At 35.8% G+C, this 21855-nt stretch overlaps 1 protein-coding gene across 39 annotated transcripts in view; it reads right to left on the bottom strand.

The window, feature by feature from the left end:
* CLASP2 (cytoplasmic linker associated protein 2) overlaps positions 1 to 21855 on the bottom strand; it is a 141807-nt gene that overhangs the window by 4913 nt on the left and 115039 nt on the right. For 25 of the 39 annotated variants that reach the window (XM_083826463.1, XM_083826474.1, XM_083826498.1 and 22 more), the window contains 10 exons: positions 19694 to 19857; positions 18482 to 18560; positions 18295 to 18345; positions 13516 to 13659; positions 9876 to 10019; positions 9325 to 9431; positions 8494 to 8647; positions 7523 to 7751; positions 1834 to 2027; positions 1129 to 1257 (listed from right to left, as the gene is read on the bottom strand). In XM_083826463.1, coding sequence (XP_083682589.1) covers positions 1129 to 1257; positions 1834 to 2027; positions 7523 to 7751; positions 8494 to 8647; positions 9325 to 9431; positions 9876 to 10019; positions 13516 to 13659; positions 18295 to 18345; positions 18482 to 18560; positions 19694 to 19857 — 1395 coding nt within the window. Of the gene's footprint in view, positions 1 to 1128; positions 1258 to 1833; positions 2028 to 2141; positions 4753 to 7484; positions 7752 to 8493; positions 8648 to 9324; positions 9432 to 9875; positions 10020 to 13515; positions 13660 to 18294; positions 18346 to 18481; positions 18561 to 19693; positions 19858 to 21855 lie in introns of those variants that run through there. The other 14 variants (XM_083826497.1, XM_083826465.1, XM_083826467.1 and 11 more) reach the window with 4 other exon arrangements.

Genomic DNA, 21855 nt, shown 5'->3' with positions numbered 1-21855 from the left:
GAACATAAACTTCTCTTAACCACAGCTCCACTATATTGTAAAAATATGTACATTACAAGACTTTGAAGATGTGTCCAATGTTCCAGCTGTTGGACATATTATCGAAAAACAAGACTCTTTCCAATACCGTATGACTAATCTATATGCTCTGCAAGATGTCTATCGGTGTTTTCCAAACATGCCTGACAATAACTGTTGAATCAAATCTGGAATCTCTCTATTCTGCAATACTATGCAGAATACAAATGCAATATTATGCAACTACATACTGAAATTTCCCCACTCTGTGAATCTATAATTTCCTGTGTTGTCATTCATTATTACTTGTTTGGCCTTTGATCACTGACAAGTCCCATATAAAGAAGTCCTTGCATGGGGAGCATGGGGGCATAGGGAAGACAGGGAGGAGATGTATTCATCTAATAACAAATCTGTATTCTTCTCCTAACATCAGTGACACTGACGTAAACTGTTTAATGTTTGGGTGGCTACTGTATTTGTTTGTTGTATGTATGTGCTGCTGTGTATGCTCACATCACAAGAATTTCTGAGCAAGATTACAGTTATCCTCCTACTTCTGAATCCCCTCTCTATTCTCAGCCACAGGCAACTCTTCTCGTTGATATCTTACAGTCCTTTCTCTCCTGAAAAAAAATATATTCAAAGCCATGCTCTTGAATGGTGCAGAGATGTCTGGAAATGGAAAAGGCTGATGATTTCCTTGCCCTGTTCAGTCCCATCTCTCAGCCATGTATGTTAATGAAATCCAAAACATTGCATCAGAACTCCAGGATATCTGGCTTAAGATGTCATACAACGAAAAACCACCTTCAGTTATTCTTTGATGAGCTGTGATCATTGGTTATGGCTCTGTGTCCTCTTGGACAGCACTCAAAGCAATTGCTATCAGGGCTGACATTAACCGTTTCAGAACTTATAAAACCACAGTTCATTTTTCTTTTGCATACCTGTGTTAACTAGTAAGAGCTGAATGCTTGATTATTACACAGATTACTTCCTCAGTAAGATCTAACTGATTTGTCAAACACTTTCTGGACATACACACAGCTGTTTCATTTTGTAATATTTTGTTATAACCTCAAACAAACGGAGTAACTGATTACTAACCTCCTTATGGGGGTCCTTATGAGCTTCTAATGTCTTCATTATTGTGAGCTCTGCATAATTCTTAAACCTTGCTGGCTGGTTTCTTAGAATTTCTCTTAGAACTTTCAATGCCAAAGCTCTAATTGCATACTAAAGATTAAATATTAAAATAAATTAGTTATGCTCCTTTAAATAGATATATGTTTTAATATTTGTTCAACAGTAAAGCCTTCGATAATATATCAGATTTTCTATGCATATATGTAATACAAATACTGTATTAATAAATTCAGCTAAAAAATTGTTCAGTTATTCATTTTTCTCTCTCTCTTTCTGCAATTAATTCAGGTTGTATATCACAAATATGCTGCCAACCGGAGTTATCTGTGCTACCCAAGAGCTGCTATGTTGCATACAATTTTACCCTTCACAAGTGCCGATAAAACGTTTAGCATCACACAAATGCATTATTTTTGAAAACACATTGACAAGTATTTATTTATTTATTTTAATCAGAACAGATATTAGTGTCATTCTGAACCTCAGCAATTTAAAAACGTGGCACTTACAGGGAACAATTACATAGAACTCAAGCGTTTTCACGATAAGCATTATTTATTTATAGAAATATATAGTGATTTGTGCCCTTCCCTTACAACTTTCAAAGACACTGAAAGTAAACCATGTGCTTTGTTAACATTCTTAGCAGAAATAATCTAAATTTACCTCTTTGTCTCCAAGTGTTTCAAGCAGCAAAAGCAGTACTGTTTTGAAGTGCTCATCCCAAACACCAAAAGACTCTTCTTGAGTTAACTTCATGAGCTCATAGAGAGCAGTCTTTCTTTCCTCAACTCTCTCATTATGGTTTGATAACTCTTTTAGTAACTCTGCGACCAGATCAGAATGATCCATGGGAGGCTCTACCAAAAAAAGAATACACAAACACAATTTCCAGATTATTGCAAATAAATATTAGTGCTTGATGCACAACTGTAAGATATCTTCTACGGTAGCTAGCTGGCTTTCTAGCATACTTTTATATTTTCCACCCAACTTAGCCAAAATTACAATTTCAGTATTTCATTTTCAGTGCAGACAACATTCCTAAACAAGCTTACAATCACAATAAAACAATGATACCACAAAAAAAAAACAAAACAAAACCACACCTGTACAGTTTACTGCAATAGTTTTTACTCTTGCAATCCATCATACAAAAAGTGGTAGTTCCCTCTACCCTTTTAAATCTGAAGTATTAAAGGGCCAGCTTTCCCATGTTACACTTCCATCCAAGAAGATAAACTTGCATATTCTCCTTCAGTATTATCTTACTGAACTGCTTAGACTTTTGTAAGCCATGGTTCCACAGCAATGGCTAGACTTTTAATGCAAACAGAAAAAAACTGCTCAAGAGTGGAGCCATTAGCCCCACAGAGATTCCAGGGAATTACTGCTATCTCAGTAACAGTCACTATGAGACAGCTCTGGATTTCAGCTTTGATTAACAGAGAGGATTCCATGATGATGGAGAAAAAGCACGCACCAGTAACAACTCATATTTGGAAACACTGGACTGCAAACATGGAGATCTGCAAACAGCCAAAAACAAAACAAACAAGCCCTTGTATGTGGTATTAATGACAATTAAATATTGAACTGTTCCCTTTACTCCATTATCAAGACCAATTTAGAAAGAAAGACCAATTTAAGAAAGAAAAGCATATAGCTTCTACCTTTGCACCAAGACTTTGGGGTGAATTAACAGAAACGTTTTTTTTCCTGCGAAAAGTCTGAGAGCATTGACGTACATTTTTCTTTCATAGAGTAAACAGTATTAATAATATGCAAGCGTTCCTGCAACTACATCTATCCTAAAATTATTTCACTTCGTTAATAGATGAAATACATTTTCCCTAACAAATTTATTAGGTCATATGCAGAGAAACCACAACCCTTATATTGCTGTATTCAATATTGTAACTTATAAATGATGTACAAAGAAACAAAAAGTAAAAGCTGAATATCACATATCAAGGATCAAAAAAATAAAAACAACAAAAAACACTGTTTTTGTACCCAACATTTCTTTTTGCATTGTTTTGCATAAATAATCAACTCACCAACACCTGAAAGCAGAAACCTTTTTTCTGCAACCACTTCCACTGCCTCTATATTAATGCATGATTTGCAAATTCTCTAAATGGATCATTATTGTTTGTCTAAAGGACAAACTGGAATTTCATTCTGCAGGTGCATTATGTGAGTAATTATTTAGTACAGATGAGCAGAACGGACAATCCATTTTATGGAAGCAAGGGCATTACTTTTATTACTAGGACTATAATGCTTGATCTACCAAACTGTCAGGTTTACATCCACGGTAAATCCAATTTTGGGAATGTATATCAAAATTTAATTAGCAAAGCAACCTATATGTGCTTAAATAAAGCTATTTACATTGTGGAAATACCAGAATGAAAGAAGTGGCAACTTTAACGTATGGGGGGGAAGGGGCAAAGAGAGAAGGTACCAGCCATATCCATGCAGGAATAAAAGGAAGCTCTATTAGCTGAGGAAATTAGCTTAGTCGGTCGAGGGAAGTGATTGTCCCGCTCTACTCTGCACTGGCGCGGCCTCACCTCAAGTACTGTGTGCAGTTCTGGGCACCACAGTACAAAAAGGACATTAAACTGTTGGAGAGTGTCCAGAGGAGGGCGATGAAGATGGTGAAGGGACTAGAGGGGAAGACATACGAGGAGCAGCTGAGGTCACTGGGCCTGTTCAGCCTGGAGGAGGCTGAGGGGGGACCTCATCGCAGTCTACAACTTCCTCGTGAGGGGGAGTGGAGAGGCAGGTGACCTATTCTCCGTTATCACCAGTGACAGGACCCGTGGGAACGGTGTGAAGCTGAGGCAGGGGAAGTTTAGGCTGGACATCAGGAAGAGGTTCTTCACCGAGAGGGTGGCTGCACACTGGAACAGGTTCCCCAGGGAAGCAGTCACTGCACCAAGCCTGTCTGAATTTAAGTAGAGATTGGACTGTGCACTTAGTCACATGGTTTAAACTTTTGGGCAGACCTGTGCGGTGCCAGGAGTTGGACTTGATGATCCTTATGGGTCCCTTCCAACTTGGAATATTCTATGATTCTATGAAATAGATTTCCTTAAATAAATAAATAAATAGCACAAAATCGTCTGTGTGGGTGTGTGCGCCTTGACAGCCTCAATTTCCCATTCCTGGATATGATTTAGCACCCAGTGTTTCATTCCTAAACATTCTCCAGATAAGAAAGGAGAAATACATTAAGTCATATTGAAGTCTACTCACAACTTTTTTTCTGAAAAGAAAAAACATAAATGAGGAGGAGGAGGTTCATTTGAATAAATTAAAATGTGCCTTAAATACGTATCTATTAATATTATCCATATAAACATTTGTTAAAGAACATCTCTTCTCAAACCAATCAAATAATAACCTTTTGACAGGCTATACAGTATTGGGGGTAAGAAGGAAATTAAGGTATGTTCTGAATTAAGTAAAGATTTTCCTACTGCCTGAAACATGGCCAAGAAGTCAACAAGGTGGGTACAAACCTTGGATGAAACACCTGCAAAATGACTGGATTATAAATGGCTTTCTATTTATCTAGAAGGAAACAAATGATGGTATCAGTTAAAAAGGCAGAGGCTTGGAAAACATGATCTATGGAAGCACACTGAAAAAAAATGAGAGGGACATGCTTTGGAGGGGGACACTGGGTTTCAAACAGGAGCTGCTGAATGCTTTTAAGGAGTCTAGAAAGTGTCTTAGAAAACCACATTCCCCTATACTTCTAATAAAGGGCACCTCCCCTGGAAAGAGTGCTAGTGCTTTGAAGATTTAGACTGTTCCTATGAAAACCTTTTACTACAGAAGTGGTAAAATACTCAAATGCACATTTGGGGGTACACTGTGGCATCTCCTCTAAAGGAGTTTTTTAACTGTTAGATGAACAGTCTGCAGAATACATGTTTGTGCCTCAGTGCAGCTGACTGCACCAAACGAGCAGCCAAGATCTCCCCATCCAGCCCTTTATATCCATGTCTTCTCCCAGTAACAGATGAGAAGATACATCAGAGTCCAATAAAAACAGGAACTGTGTGTCAAACACAGTGAAGTTGCTGGAAAGTATAAACTAGTGTTCAACAAGCACTTCGGGTTTATGGGAAAAGCATGCAATTCTTAAGTGAGAAACTGCATGCACAAATATTTTGCCGTGTGTATAAATGTATCTTTTTTTTTTCCCATGCCAACTTTTTCAAAATAACCTCGGATGCAATTCTAAAAGTAATGACAATACACATGGTGCTACTAAAAACTAAGAGTGCACTCCTGCATACAGGAATAAGTCCAAGTAGGTTTTTTTTTTTTTTTTTTAATTATTCATTAAAGAGCAGTCCTTACTAAATACTTTGCACTACTAACTCCAGCAAGGACAAACCACTACTGGATGGGGATGCTTCAGTCCATCCACTCATAAATTTTTAAGAAAAACAGACCCTGCTGGTAGAGTGCAGATTGCTTAAGTACATGGAATTTAAAAATAAAAAAAAAGGAAAAAACTTACCATCTTCTGTTAATTTAGCACATATTCTTAAGAAAGGATACTGCATAAGCTTCAAAGCTTCAGACAGAACTACACTGTAAGGTTCTCTGACAGTGTGACAGTAATTATTGTAATTACCTGAACTAGCAATGGCACTTGAGAGAGCAAACACCACAGACCATACACACAGTGAGAAGATGGTCCCAGGAACTTTTCTAGATATTTAAATATCCAAGCTATCTTTGACATAAAGAAGAAAAAATCAAGATTTTCCAACAGAGACTAGCAGTTAGCAGCAAATAAAAACCAATGTGAAGTATAAGAATAATTTGAGAAATTTCAGATTTTACAGGAAAATGAGATGAGAACATCAGAATGTGATTCATAAAGAAATCTTAACAAAACCTATATATATATATTTTTTTTATATCATCGAACTTTTTTTGGTATGTCTTCATGAAAAAGCTCATGGAGAAAAGATTTCTCTCTTCTGCACAACTGCTATTACACAGAAATAGCTCCAAAAGACAAGTCAATAAAGAAAATGAATAAAATAATTGTTGAATAAATAATAATTTGACAACACATTGCTAGAACATAGCACATTTGACTGCGTGAAAGGTATTTCCCAGAAAGTCCCATATGTTCAAAAGCTTTTATCATGTACTTTAACGTAATGTCAAGAAATACAGTGTCAGAAGCTACAGAGACCTATCCCATGTAACAATAGGATCACTGTAATGCAGAGTTTTGCTCAAAAATCTTTCATGTGAGGATGACGAAGGTATTTAATTATTCATATTTACATGACATGATCTGTAAAAATTTGCTTTCTCTTAAATCTTTTTTAGAATTTAATAACTAACCATGTGCCTCTTCTCTAAGCAGAAGAGAAAGCAAAGAGGAATACATCTTAGAGGTTTTTTTTAATGTAATGCAAACTTGAAGCCAACTCATAGGATAGCTGAATAAAACACAATGCCAGAACATAGTTTTGTTTTTCAGCAGTTTAACACATCATTGCTGAATGTCAGAGGGAAAACAGAAGGGGGGGGGGGGGGAGGAATACTTATTTGTACTTCACTATTAAGAACTTTGTTTAATTAAAAACTGAGTTTATTCTATAAATGAATAAGAAATATCAAGACATGAATGAAAACCACATCATGAAAACCACCTGCTATGTTTCCACAGTATCATTATAAGCATTACTCAAACCTCCCCTAACATTTAGCTATAAAAAGCTCCAAAAAATATACTGAGAAATATTAAAAGGAGATTTAGAAGCCTACAAAACAACAACCCAAGTTCTTACATTTACATGGGCTAAATGAACCACCTTCCAAGTAAAAGCCTTTTTTTTTTTTAAAAAAAAAGAATGTCTACTCAATAGAGAATACCAACACCATGTTTCAAATACAAGTATTTTACTAACAAAATACTTAATGTTTCACCTAATTCCCAAACTGGTTTGATCCAGTTTTACTCCCTTGCTGTAAAGCTTTTTAAATCTCAACCACAGAGAAATCTGCTAAGTAAATTTATATTGACAATCCTGCTACAGAACATGCTGCCAGAAGTATACCATATAGTTCAGTAATTATCTCATTTTCACCCCCCTAATCTCTACAAATATCAACCAATCCAAAAACGTCACTCAGAAGGATTACTAAACAAACTAATTTGACATGTATTATTTACAAAACCTCTCAAAGCGGCACTGGTAATACATATGCTGTTAATGATAAATTCTTAAAGTGAACTAAAAGATGAAAAAGATGAAAAATCTCACCATTTTCATTCTAGCACAGAATGCAATCTGAAGCTTACCATCAGGAAATTGCTCTGCATCATCATCAAACATGGCTTCCTTCAAAGCAGATTTATTAAATGAACTGATATTATCAGAATAATTATATGGGTTATAATCTCTTGAACGTGGTGAAGAGTGAGGAGGCATTGTGTTGAGTAATGATGTTTTGTTATCAAGAGCTGTTCGGCCTGTATCACTCACACCACTTCCTGCTCGTAGGTCTACTATTCCTGAAGCACTGCAGATCTGCAGGAAAAGAAATATCATACAAGCATATACAAGACACACACTTTTCAATTAACTACTTCACTATCTCACCTATGTAGCAAGAACTTACAAATATCAGAAAGTTTCCTAAACATTCCTAAATAGACATTAAGATGGGCTTCAGATAAAAGGTCTTAGCTAGAGTTCCCTACATTTACTTTCCTCAAAAAAGTACAAAAAAGTCTTTTGGAGCATGTACACTTTGAAGTTCATGATTAGAAGCAGCTGTCAGCACTTTATCTCTGTAGTTTGATGCCAAGTAATTAAAATCATGTTTAAGTACATACACTTTGGGCACGTTCAACAAACCTGAAAGCTGAAGCTCCACAAAAACAGAAGCTTAGAACAGGGCATATATAGCACTAAAAAAACTGCAGGTTTTGTATGGAATTAAATAAAAACTTTGGAAAAAATATATTAGGGTACAGATCTCTCAAAAACTAAACTCCAGTTGTTTTATGAGATAAAGTATTTCTAAACTGTTAACATTTTAAGTAAACAAATAGCTAATGCCACTTAAAATTAGCATTTACATTTCCAAAAGGTGCTTTAAGACTACAAACTTTTTTTTTTTAAAGCTCTGACACTCTAAAGTTAGGAGGGATGTCCCATTTCAGAAGTCACAATACAAAAACCTACTTAAAAAGGTGTTTTCTTTGTAATAAATCAGGTATTGGGCTTGGCTTGCCAATACCAAGATGCACAGAGTTTAAATACTCACTGAATCAACATCATCTTTTTTTGAATCTCGTTTTACAGGCTCATTCATATCTTCTTGACTACGGAAACTGAAATTCTGAATGGCTTCAGTGACTCCACGAAGAGAGCTGTAAATATCTTCAGAATTCATATTTTCCGTATCATAGTCGAATGCACTGTGGGCCATGGAGAAGGACATACAGAGTAAGGTGGATTTACTTTCTGACCCCATACTTCTAAATAACATTAACATAGAACTATAGACGCTCAGGAAATATAATAAGATTAAGCACTGGGAATGGCTAGACAAGGAAAGGGCGACATCACGCAGCAGCATCTGCCTCAAGAAACACACTTCTGCTCCATTTTTCTCCTGTAAGTACAAAAGGAACTTTTACACCATTCTGTCTTTATGAGAAAAGTTCCACAGTAATGGGGAGTGATTAATGTATCAGTTGATTGCCAAAAGCAAAGTTACAAAATCCACTTTACTAACAGCACTGGTAACAATGCAATTTACTACTTTTTTTCATTTCCCCATCTGGCTTGATGACCTGAGTTATTCTAACATTTTCTAGACATTAAACATAACCCTTTCTTCTGTTAATATGCCATTTGTACTCTGAGGTGTACAGCCCTTTCCCACCTTAGGCCATCCCTGGCTCTTGTCAGACACTTCAGGGAGGTGGAGCACTTCACTGTACTGTCATTCTGTGGAGGAAGGGGGATTATTTTTCAACATCTGTGACTTTGTACAAAACGCACTACACTTGTTCACAGCTGGGGTTACAATTTTGGAGAACATGTAGTGAAGCCTTAGATGCAGAACTGCAGCAACAGTGGCCAACATTACCTTGGTGACAAAGTGTTCTGCGATGTATTGGTTGGGGAAGTGAGAGGACTTGACCAGCATGCTGGGGAGCGTGGAGTAGGTCTTGTTAAAGGACTTCCCATTGATCCCTGGAAGAGGAGAGATGACAAGAGCTACTTCAGTAGGACTCAGGACTTCAGCTTCCCCTTTGCCTTATCATTGTATTTATTTTCTAGTGACCAGAAACATTTAAAGAGCTTCTACTTAATTTCTTGGATTGTCTAACTAATGACAATAACATCAACCAAATTTTTTCAACCACTTTAAAATAACTAAAGTACGAGACAAACTACTCTTAAAAAGTACATTTAAACTTAGTAAGTCATTTTATTTGGAAACAACATACACTGAGAAAGTATCGATCTTTGGAGGAAAAGAAAATGCATTCCATAAAGAGTGCTATCTCCTACTAAGGCTTCTACAGAAGATTTGTGTTGCCTCTACCAATCTTGCTCTCACACATAACTACCGAAATGGGCTTATATTCAAAGCAGCTGTAACTTCAGAAGGAATAATGCAAGAGCTATAGATACCTGACCACTGTTGCCTGTATTCCGGAGATGATTATGGAGAAGCTTTGTGGCTCCATCCTGAAATGTTTTTGGTAAAGCACCCAATAGCATTGTAAACTCTGGAGTATTGAGTTCAAAAAGGGAAATCAGCACTGACTGTGCAGCCTAGAACAAAATACAGATTGAAGCCATTTAATTGAGTTTCTGCAGTAATTTTATCAGTAAGAGATACTACAATGAGGGATAATCCCAAAAGGTGATATAAGTATTAAACAAGCTTGATTAAAGATGCTAGCAGATGTGAACCAACAATTCCTATTTGCTGGTAAACGAGCTTAAAGTTCAGATATTCCAGGCACATACCAATGAGCTTACACTTTGCACCATCATCCTAACAAGCAGTCTTTCTGAAACATGATCACCCTCAACCCTCCTTACTAAATGAAAGCCTGAAGGAAGCAGCAAAATTGCTAATAAAAAAAATTGCTGCTAAAAATTGCTTCTAAAGGGTTTAGCAAGTTGAACACATTAACAACAACAACAAAAAAACACACCTGAACACACCAGAACAGCAACAAACTTGGCAAATCCTTCTGAATTCTGCAAGTGGTAATATAGGTGATAAGTGACAGACTAACTTTCAAACATCAGGAGGAATTATTTAGTTGCCTACATATTCTAAAGATGAAAATTCTTAAGTATTGGAGTTTCTAGTCTACTCGATTCCACAACCCACATTCTAGTACTTTATCTTTAATGGCATCCTCATCCTAGAGTATGCTTTTATACATACATACATATAATGAACATATCTGAATCAAGAAAACCATGGATCTTTATTGACAAAGCAAGACAGCACGTTATAGAACATGGTATAGAACATGGGTTCCCTCTGCTAAAGGAATGTTGACTGCATGACTTACTTTGATGAACATGCACTGGATGGGCTAACAAACCTGCCAGCATTGCAACTAAGCTATCACAGGCAGTGAAAGGCTAGAAATTATTAAGTTCTCCAGAACTTTCTAATAGTTTCTGTGTAGTATGAAACTCTGATTAACCAACTATATCTAGTTGGATTAAGATTAATTAAGATTAACCAACTATATCTAGTTTCCATAAAAATGACTCACCATCAAGGTCTGCCACGCACTGGAGAGAACCAGTGCCTCATACTAGACAGAATGGCAGGCAGCTTGTTTAAGCACCATAATACTTCAAGCAAGTAGTTTAGAAAATTCTTTTAGACATTTATTTCCCTCCTTTTGCCTCCAGAGCAATGAACTGTAGCACTTTTTAATTAAAAGTGGAAAGCCAAGGTATGAGCACACATACCAGCACACACCTTAGTATTAAATTTAATGATGAAAATACTAACATGTTAGATTGCCATAAATTGTCTTTGCGCACTTGTGATTAGCTGTTTTCTTGAACTTTTATTCCCTCCTCCCTCAATGGTCTTCCTTTCAAGTGAACACCCCAAATATCCTCTACAACCCGTCTTCCTTCAGTGTTCCTCTTTAACTTATTATAGTCTGTCTTTTGTTTTTATATTTATCAAATTGTGTTAAAACAAATCCTGCAGCTGAACAAAGGTTTGGAAATTACCACTTCCTTTTTTTCCCACATCTGCACTCCAAAATACTGTGTCTACTTAAGCTGCCAATAAAATAACAAAACAGGCAGTCCAGGGTCATATCAGGAAAGAAACTGACACCGCATGGTCTGCCCAGAATGAAGCTCAACCTGAAGTATCAAAATAGAAATCGACTCAGAGAAGGGTTTCACTAAACAACTAGTGAAAAAAGCTTGTTAAGAGTATTTGAATTTTTTCCCCTCTTCATCATAAGTTCATTCTCATGAGATTTTTCAAACCCAGTCACAGATCACATTTTTTAAAGTATGCAATAAGGATTAGAAATTTGTTTTTTATTGATCTTAGAAGAACTCTAAGAAGATTCTATTTCTCCTCAGAAGAATTTTAATCTTATAAGAAACTAAAGTGGAAACTTAGAATTTTACCCTCCAGAAAGTTCCATGTCACTGAACTAAACTAGGCATACCCATTTCAACATTAACAAAAGAAAAAGGATTTTTTAAAATAGTATTTAGCACTGGAAATGTTTTTACAGGAAAAAAAACCAACAACACACAACAACACCACCACCACATCGAAACAGCATTATTTGCACAGAAATACAGCTGGCAAAAAAAATTAATCAAAAGAAAGCACTCAAAATGTTATGTTATTATAATCTTTTTTTAAAAAAGTGGATTTCTGTGGTAGGATATGTGGCTGTCTTCAAGCCCATTAAGAGAACAAGAGATTTTAAACCATTAGAATAACTTTTTTGACTACTTATTGATAAACTTATTTACAAGACTTATAAAAGGCTTTTGGGAATTAGTAACCTCTAACAAATCTGTTATGGAAAGAAAATATAATTAAGGGGTTCCAGATGATAGAACTCGCTGGCAATTCTTTCCACAATTCAGTTACTTATTGGCATAAAAATGCTTATTAGAGATATGAACTATCAGATAAGACAGCTTGCCACGTGTCTCAGTACTAAAACTTTACTGATTTAGAAGATAGTACTGCTTCAGTTCCCTTCCTGCTTTATGGTCTTATGTATGTCACTAGAACATGGTAACCAGGTAAGCAAAGTCCATAGGATATAATCTGTTACTACTTTCTCAAAGTTATCTTAGAAGTGAAAGTTTAAAAAAAAAAAAAAAAAACAACCTCCAGTATAAAATGTTTTATGCTGAAATATTATAAACATTCAATATATCAAGAAGTGATAAAAGTTTATTTTATTGTCCTCTTTGCATTACTTTGTGAGACAGCTCCCCACTATTTTCTATCAATTGACTCACACAAAACATCCCTCCTCCTAAAGGAAATGAGTTTTGGTCATGTTCCCTGAAATTACCAAAATTCAAGCTTGGTATTTGAAATTACTCAAAATTCAATTACCAAAATTCAATCTAGCAAAGGAAATCTAAACAACTAAATTGTTTTGACTTTTCAACCATAGAAATAAACTGGGAAAAAGGAACCGTTAGTTCTCTATGTCAAAGCTGCATGCACTTCATTAGGCATAAACGAGATACTTTTACTTAACAATCAAGAAGTGTTAACATACTGATAAAGGCAGCTAAAACAGGATGGATGGCGACACTGGGAACAACAAAAAAATAACTATTCCATCTATGTGCAAATAAAATCACAGATTTTTTCACTTTAATTGCAAGAACTATTCAGAACCCCTTTCTGAAGACAGCATCAGTACATTTTCTCATGGTTATTCTGTACCCCTGGTACCTGAGTACCCACAAATATTAATTTTTCTTCCCAAAAGAAAGAAAATTTTCTTTTTTCTTGGAGAAGGGATTTTTGCACTGGAACTGTAGCATGACAAGAACAATTCTTTGATACCACCTTAAGGTTTTACTTTGGCAATTTTGATTTCTCAGGCCCAACTATTAGCTGTGTTTGCTGAAAAGAACATAAAAGTATCTTTTGTCTATGAAACAATAAATTTGTTTTTAAAAAAAAAATCCTTTTTCTGTTGAGACATGAAAAGTCAACAGCTTCATTGAACTGCCAATATACTTGGAATGGATTCCAACGGTAAGTGCACATTAACAAACATACCTTCCTAACATCTGAGCTTTTAGGTTCGGTGGTCCAGGTGATGATTCGAGACACTGCTAACCTAGTTTCACTCGAATTTACAAAGTCGCCTGGATCCATCTGTTGTGCAAGAGTCTCTATATATTTAAGGATTGCAACTTTGACCTGAAAAGAGAAATAGAGTCAGGTGGACAATAAAAACTGTGCTACAAGAACAAGAGTGTATACAGATTAGAATGTACATTCTCTAAAATATTTTTTTTCTATTTAACCTAAACATCTTTTCAGTGCTGGTATATAAAAACCTAAACGCTGAATTTACAGATGGGTACAACATTTCAAGAAGGAAGATCTTCCACAGAAATTAAAAACTAATAGAAATCTTAGATTTCATTAGTAGCAGCTAGGAGATATACAAATCATTGTATATGCAGAAGTTTATGTTTAACAAACAGAAAACCAAAGTACTCGGAACATTTAAGAATTTTCAGAATTATTGAGAACTGTTTCCAAGTACTAAAATGAAAAGCAGACACCATCTGATGAACTAATAATCAGTTTGTATTAGAATATGATGTAGTTAACACACAGCACCCTTTTATGAAAACCAGAGTTCAGCAGTCAGGATCTTTGGGGTTAGGCTGTATGAGTCTTCTTATTTTTAAAAAGGTATGGAATAGAATTTCTACTGAAGACTTAGAAGGGGTCACGTAACACATTTTTCCTTTGAAGATATTGAGAAGATAGATGTGGGTTTACCAGGAGGATAGAAAAGCTTTTTTACGTTCTCAGCTGCCCAAGCATCATTGTCCTACTCCCCTAATGCAGAATTACAGTTTTAGATATCTCAAACTGCAGCCCCTCCAAAATTACGTCACTGCACAACTTTAGTAGAAGGGCTATTATGCCTGTAACTCCCTTAAACATTCTTTCCTCGGTTCCTGCAGCCCTAGAGATAATTGTCATGCAACCCATCAAAAAAAGTGGTGAACATTTATTTATGCAACCTACTTAACTTAGCACTAATAATCATCCTGAGCTAGAAATACTTACCAGGATGGAAGAGACCTAATGACCATCATAAGCAGAAAAAAAAAAAAAGCTCTAGGTTTATTTTTAGTTATATATGCCTTGTACTAAAACTGTTCCGAACAAAGCTATTTAGAAATATCCATTGGTCAAAACTTCCAACACCCAAGATACACTGAGTGACACAGATATTACTGATAGCTGATGCATGTGAATTAAAACTTAATACTTCATATTCACAGCACATGTTAAAACTTGACTTCTCTGAAGTTATGCAACAACCAACAGCTGGAGGTTTTCACGTTAGGCAAGTCAATACTAACATATGCAGTATAAAAAATACTATCTGCTATATTCTTTCTGGGGCAGGAGGAACCAAACACAAAAATCCATATAACGAGGCAATAATATTACAGATCAAAAACACCCTGAAGTAAACGCCGTAACAGCAACAAATCTACTTATGGTGCATTTTTGTCACTGCTTCAAACAAGTTAAGTACAGAGTTAAGGTTCAGAAATAAAAAGCCTGACATAGTGCTCTTTAGCAACCCATTTCACCTCTACAGGACCTGAGATAAATTTTTTTTACTGCAACTGAAGTAGTTTCAGGATTTCTTAAAACGAATATTTACTGTTAATCTGAAACCACGATCTAGGAAGCTGTTTAATACTGCCTTGACTTTCTTTGTACCCTATAGGCTGAATTTCCTGTATTTTGCTGGGCTATAACAAACCCTGAGACACTAAACCTTTTTCCTGTACAGCACAAAACAGACACATTTTGTTTAAGAATAGTATTGTTGTAGTAAGTAAGCTGAAATATAAAGCAAGCTACAATTAGCACTATTACTCAGCAAAAAGAAAAAAAAGAAGATAAATGTAATCAAAGTGCTTCATAACCATCTTTCACAGATGAGAAATTCCTACACAAAAATATCCTGTGCAACTCATCTGCGTAGACACACAAAATACTGCAAGGATGCTACACAGTCACTGCCAGAAGGCAAACTGTTATCCTATCCTGCGAAAAAGTTGAGATTCACCAAGTTTCATTTGCTTCATCAGGATAAGACAGAAACATTTCATAGAAACTATTTTACTTAAAGCAGACATGAGTCCGTCTCTTACAGTTTTCCTGGGGTGCAAAAGACTCAACTCTGCCTTACTAACATGAAGTGCAATCATGCAAAGCGATTTTCAGATTGTCACATCCCAGATGTCTGTCCTAATCCCTAGGTTACTGAATACTCAGGAGCAACTGCCTCTGCCATGATTTATCTAAATGATTAGAATATCTGCTAAAGATTAAATGTTAAAAGGCTCGATTATCTCTGTGAATGTTTGTTCATTTTAATACCATTTTTTTTAATGGACTTAGAAAAATCTTTTCATCAACTGCATCAAAAGACTGATTTCAGCAAGTCAGCATTTTCAAAGGAAAGAAGGGTTCAGAAGTTTCTAATAAGATCTGGTTACAATGCTTAAAACTGTTCCTCACTGTGTGTAAGCCATTCTGTGTTCAACCTGAGAAAAATCAAAGTGGTGCTTTGAAGTATTTTTCAGGACAACACTCATCCATAGCAAAGCATGTGCTCTGCACCTGCAAAAATAAGCTTAATAGATTATATCCTCTCCAGAAAATTTGACTCCTAAGACCATCCATAAATTTAACCAAAACAGATACACGCACCTGATACCTCTAAACTGTGTTTCAGCAGTTCACCACACCTGCATATAAATTTAATGTAAAAGACTAAGATAGGGCACAATACTGTGCTGCATCCTGCACAGATTACATCAGTAGCATAATACCTCCTCTATGTTTGGTCCTCTTACTGGCTATCATGCCAAATCCACCTCTGGGGACACTCTTAGAGCTTTACTTTTATAATCCAAGGCTTTGCTGTATGTAAATGTTAACGATGACAATGGCAGTTTACTCCAAAGGATCACAGTTACTACTACCACATGAAAACCATAAAGGAAGTGTCATTTGTAGAAGGGAATCCTTCCATGGAGAGAATTTCTGACCTAACATCCCTTCTTATATCTGACTCTCTCCTTTCTTTGATAGTATTTTTTACTATCTAGAATGCATTTATTTACTGTATCTAGCCCAAAATCGCATCCTGAACCAAAATAATCATTCTTCAGAGTAGGAAAAAAAGCTTAAGATCTCAAGGAATGAAGCAGTCCTTTAGGATTATCAGTTAATCTGTTAAACATCTGGGTGCACTGAGGACAGAATTTAGGTGAGGTATTCAAGAACGTGGATATTCAACAGATAATTTTGCAATTTATGTTCACGAACTTTACTGTCTGGATCCTGAAGTTGTAGTTACCTAGGTAAGATGGAAGTAGTGGGTAGGTACCATTTTTTCCAAAAAATCTTTCCCTCTCTTCTACATACTTCTCAGTTACATTTACTGGCCCACAGTTTCACTTCAAATACAATTGATTTTACTTCAAACCAACACCTGTTCTTCTGTGGAAGTAGCTTTTACTGACATCTTGATTTCTGAAGTATTTCTCAAATGCTTTTCTGTTAAGTGTTTCCAGATTTCTTAATCCTTTCTAGGTTGCACACCTGGAACATTCTTGAATATTCTTGAACTTAGGCCCAACTTAGTCTAGTAGGAGTCTGTTCTCATTCAAATTTACAGTTTAAACTTTGAAATGTTGTAAATATGCCAGCTATTATTCTACTACTAATAATACCAGCTATTATTCTCCTATATTGAAAAAAACAATAATACCAGCTACTATTCTACTATATTGAAAAAAAAACCAACCAACAACTAAACCATCAAATTAACCTATCTGGTGAGGAAAACCAAGTAAAAGAAAATCAAGCCCAATTTGTTCCAAGGATTTATTTAAACAACAAACTGATTTTTACTACCTCATTTGCTGTCTTCAATAAATGACAGCAGTCCCTTTTTAACACAGCTCTACGAAGCAACAGTGGTCAACGTATCAACTGTCCTCAAAAGCTTAAAAATGTAAGTTTTACTGTATTGTAGACAAAAAAGGCATATTCATGTAACTTCAGGTTCAAAACAATTTGGAAAAAGATCGTATTCTTGTGCAGTATCAAACAGTGTAAAAATATTTCGTGCAGGATAGAGCAGAAAATGCCAATTATATGCTTGTTATTTCCCCATTTATCTGACTAGTAAGTCTTCAGATTTGATGCACTTACAAAAAGAGTTACTTTTAGGATAACTGTAAATATACTACAAGATTATTTTATATTTTCATTTGTATTGTCACGTCTACGGGTTAGAGATTTTTATTATGCAGAAGTGTGTATGTATAAAGCTACACACTGCTTTCAGAAAAGTAAAGGTACCATAAAGGGAGCTTGTTTTTAAACATAACAGCTTATGTTACCATTAAAATTATTTAAACGAATTCAAGACCTATCAGTCTAAACACAGGAAAACTTATATACAAACTAGGAAAAGAGGATTGGGAAATCACAAACATAAAATTAGAAAAGACTTAACAGAGTGAGTTTGCATAACCAGCTTGATGTTAGGTGGCCACATTTTTGTTGCTCATTTTTACCATACTGTGGTTTTATTAGAACTCACTTGCAGCAAACACTTTCACAGTAGTATAATGTTTAAAATTGAACATCTGCATGCTTAAAGTTTCTCGCAAAGGTTAGTAGCAGCAAACGAATGCATTCAAGTAAGAAGTATTGGCAAAAGCCGTAAGAGTTTGACATAGGGTTAAGAACAAAGACAATAATTCAGACAAAAACCTTTGAGCTCCAAAAAGAGCGAAGCTGGTCCTGTAGTGCTGGCTTGACTGTCTGAAAGTTTACAAAAACAAAATCCACTAATTGAAAACCTTGTTTTTAAAACAAATCAAACAATCCAAAGGTAAATAATAAGACAATCAAACGTCTATCAAGATTTTGTTTGCGATGTAAGCCTGAAAATTCTTACCTTCAAACTAGGCGTTTGGGTCTGGTCAACAGTAAATCTCATTAAAATACTGAACTGAAGATCATTTGGAAAAGATTCCCTATAAAATAAATAAAATCAAGTTATATTAGTTATGTGAATTTTTCTTTTAATACCTGTTGAGAGGCAAAAAATACGCCCTTGCTCTTCTGAGTCAAAAAAAAAAAAAACACCTTTACTATTTCTAAAAGAAAAAATTTCTACCAATTTTGTTGATTTAATATCTGACTTCCAAAAACATTTTCCTAAAAAGTAAAGGATAATATTACGAAAGAAATACTGCTTTGAAGCTCTTGTAGTTAGAATATATATAACGCAAGTAATAAGGGATGATCCTGTAGTATTCTGATTCCAAATGTATGCAATTCCAACAATCCCAAAACTATAATGCACCAGTACTGTTGAAATTCACACACTCCTCCTGTATGCTTCTGCGAACCATCCTCCCCTTCTATCTGCCTCTGCTCTCCACCATTCCTCACTCTGGTATTACCTTCTAGGCCTCTGCTGCAGCAGCAAAAAAGATCATACTTCCTCTCTCCATTCAATGCCCACCATAACCTTTGTCAGATTGCACAGGAAATCTGCCATATGAATAGGTTCATCAGAGGCCTAAATGTTTAGGCTGTCCCATTCTTCAGAGAATACAGGATGAGAAGTAGCTTCCAGATCTTCGCCAATTCTAGTTTAAAATTTTATTTTCATTCGGGAATAAAGCTGGCCTAGGAAAGGCAGCTTGATGGCCCCCAAAATCACTTCAGAGTGCTTTGGGCATTAGAAAATTTTGGTGAAAGTGAAGGGACGTGGCAATAATGGATTTGCTAACTCCTTAAATGCCTGAATACTGCAAAAATATTTTAGTATCAAAATTAAAAAAAAAAATCAAAAGCTATCAGTGCATCACTAAACAAGCAAGACAATAAACATACATGATGCACATTTTGGAATCAGACAAGTAGTATCATATTGATTACGCAGCATTAAAGAATCAAATCCTTCGAGTTAATACACATTTAGGAAACCAAAACACTTTAGCAGCAACATGTACTGAGGTTTCATGATCTGTTGTTAGCTCCGTGTATTTCCAAGACTCACACAGAATGTACATGCATGTACATACAGACAAACCATGTTGGGAATAGCATGAGGGGGATTCCTCCCCCCTGCTTTATTTTCCCCTTCTGAACTCATTACCTTGTGACATCAAGTGCCTTCTGAACTTTTGCTTGTACAGACCCAAGCAAATCAGCACCCATTTTCTTCAATAGCTGTGTTAGCAGTACAAACAGCCAGTCCTGCAGATCTTCTTTATGGACTTGGATGAAGTCCACCAGTGTCTCCAAAAACATACTGAACACCTACAAGGTAGAAGAAGAAGGAAAGAGGGTAGGATGGGGCAAAAGAGGAAAAGACATAGACGTATGCTGAACTTACAAACAAGCAGCAGTAAGGGAATCAGAGGCAGAGAAAGGCAGTGCTTTGCAGCCAAGCAGGAAAAAAAAAATCTGTTTTGCTTTTTCACTGGATACAAGAGTACATTGGAAACGTTAGCCGACTTCTGTAGAAGTTTGACAATTAGGTATTCCATGCAGTATTGTCAAGAAAAGAAATGCTTACTGTGATGGCTGGCGCAACCTCAATTTTTTCAGTAAAACTTTTTTTTTTTTTTAACCTTCAAGCTTTATCATTAAGTGGATTGTGCATACTCCTCAAAGATTACAAAAACACTTTCTGTCTAAAACCAAAAAAGCTGCTATAGTGCTTTAACAGAATCTTCATTGTAAGTATCTGCATTACTAAATACTGCAAGATTATGAAAGCGGTCCAATTCCTTTACATAAAACGTTTGTGAAACAGAACAAAAATCTCCTGCTACTGCAGATATCCAAACACAAAACTGTTCACCAGAGCTGGGCAAAAAGCCACAACAGATTTTGGATTGACAGGTGTTTAAATACTACAGTCTTCCAGAAGCATCGTGTGTTGTATTCTTTTCAACAAACAATGCTGAAAATACGGTATTCAGTTTTTTTTAAAAAAAAAGTATATTAACATGTCTGTAGCAATTTCACTTAGATGAGGACAAAGAGGTTTTTAGAGTGAAGGGGTGAAGAAAGGCGTAATAGACAACTTTGTTTAAAAAGCCTTTTTAGTATCTCTCACTAATTCCATCTTTGTTTGTTTGTTTCTTCCCCTAGATTTATGGTGAGATCAGGATGTGAATTGCTCTACACCAGTGTGGTCCATGATTTTCCCACTTCTCTGACACAAAAACCAGGTGTTTGGGCTGGAAATGGTGTCTTCGCATCTGACTTACACTCTTGCTCCAGCAAATATCTGGGCACAGAAGCAAAGCTACTGTTATGATACAAAGAAGGCTGGAGACATATTGCCTCTTGAGTATATTTGACATGGGTTCAAGACTGGAAATAGCTGCTACAGAGGAAGGACTGGAACATCACACCCTCCTGCAGCTTATCTGGCTTGTGGTAAGGCCATATTCTGCTGCTGTTCGTAAGAGTAGATGATTCCCAACTGTGATCACAACTCACATGGCTGCAGACACCACAACACTGACCAAGTACAGAGGGGATGAAACATGCTGCTGCATGCCTTCATCACTGAGGAAATTAGGTCTAACTTCCCACATTGATAATCAAGCCAGAGTAAGTAAACTCACGTAAATTGGAAAATTAAAATCAATAGAGTTATCTTAAAAAGTGCCTCAAAACTTACATTAGAAGAGTAATAAATATATGATCCTAAGAGAATCTGAAAATATCAGAGAAAATCTATAAATAGACACCTTAAAAGCTGTAAAAATGTATTAGAAACAATACAAACCCTATCCAATGTAGAGACCATCATGATGGGATACTTTAACCTCCCTTTTGGGGCAAACTACACTGAAAATGAGAAAAAGTATTCCTAAATGTACTGCCACACACCTAGATTTTGACAGAAGTCTGTCCTTTAAAAAGCTGCTTCGTAGTAGTGGGAAGAAATTTTCAAGCTAATAATTGTAAATATCTTTGGTGTTTGGCTGAACTAAACTATATACCACTTCGTGGACACACAAGCAGCAGGTACAATTATAAGAGCTAGGCAAAACCAAAGCAGAGTACCTTCTGTATTTTATTATGACTGTCTTTGGATGTAACAGTCTTAAAATTTGGGGAAAACATACAGAATTCAGGAAAACAAAAAGATCTGGTAGTATAAAGATTACCCTGGAGGTCTTCCAATTTTATTTAAATTATTTAGCTTAGCAGAACTTAGAAATTGTACCTGTATCTTAAAGTTTGCATACTCCAATGCACACACCTATTGCACTGAAATGTGTAAGTTGAACAAAC

Source organism: Anser anser, assembly GCF_964211835.1.
Source record: "Anser anser genome assembly, chromosome: 2".
Taxonomy (NCBI): domain Eukaryota; kingdom Metazoa; phylum Chordata; class Aves; order Anseriformes; family Anatidae; genus Anser; species Anser anser.
Note: the sequence above shows the minus strand (reverse complement) of the source record. Positions and strands in the feature narration are given on the sequence as shown.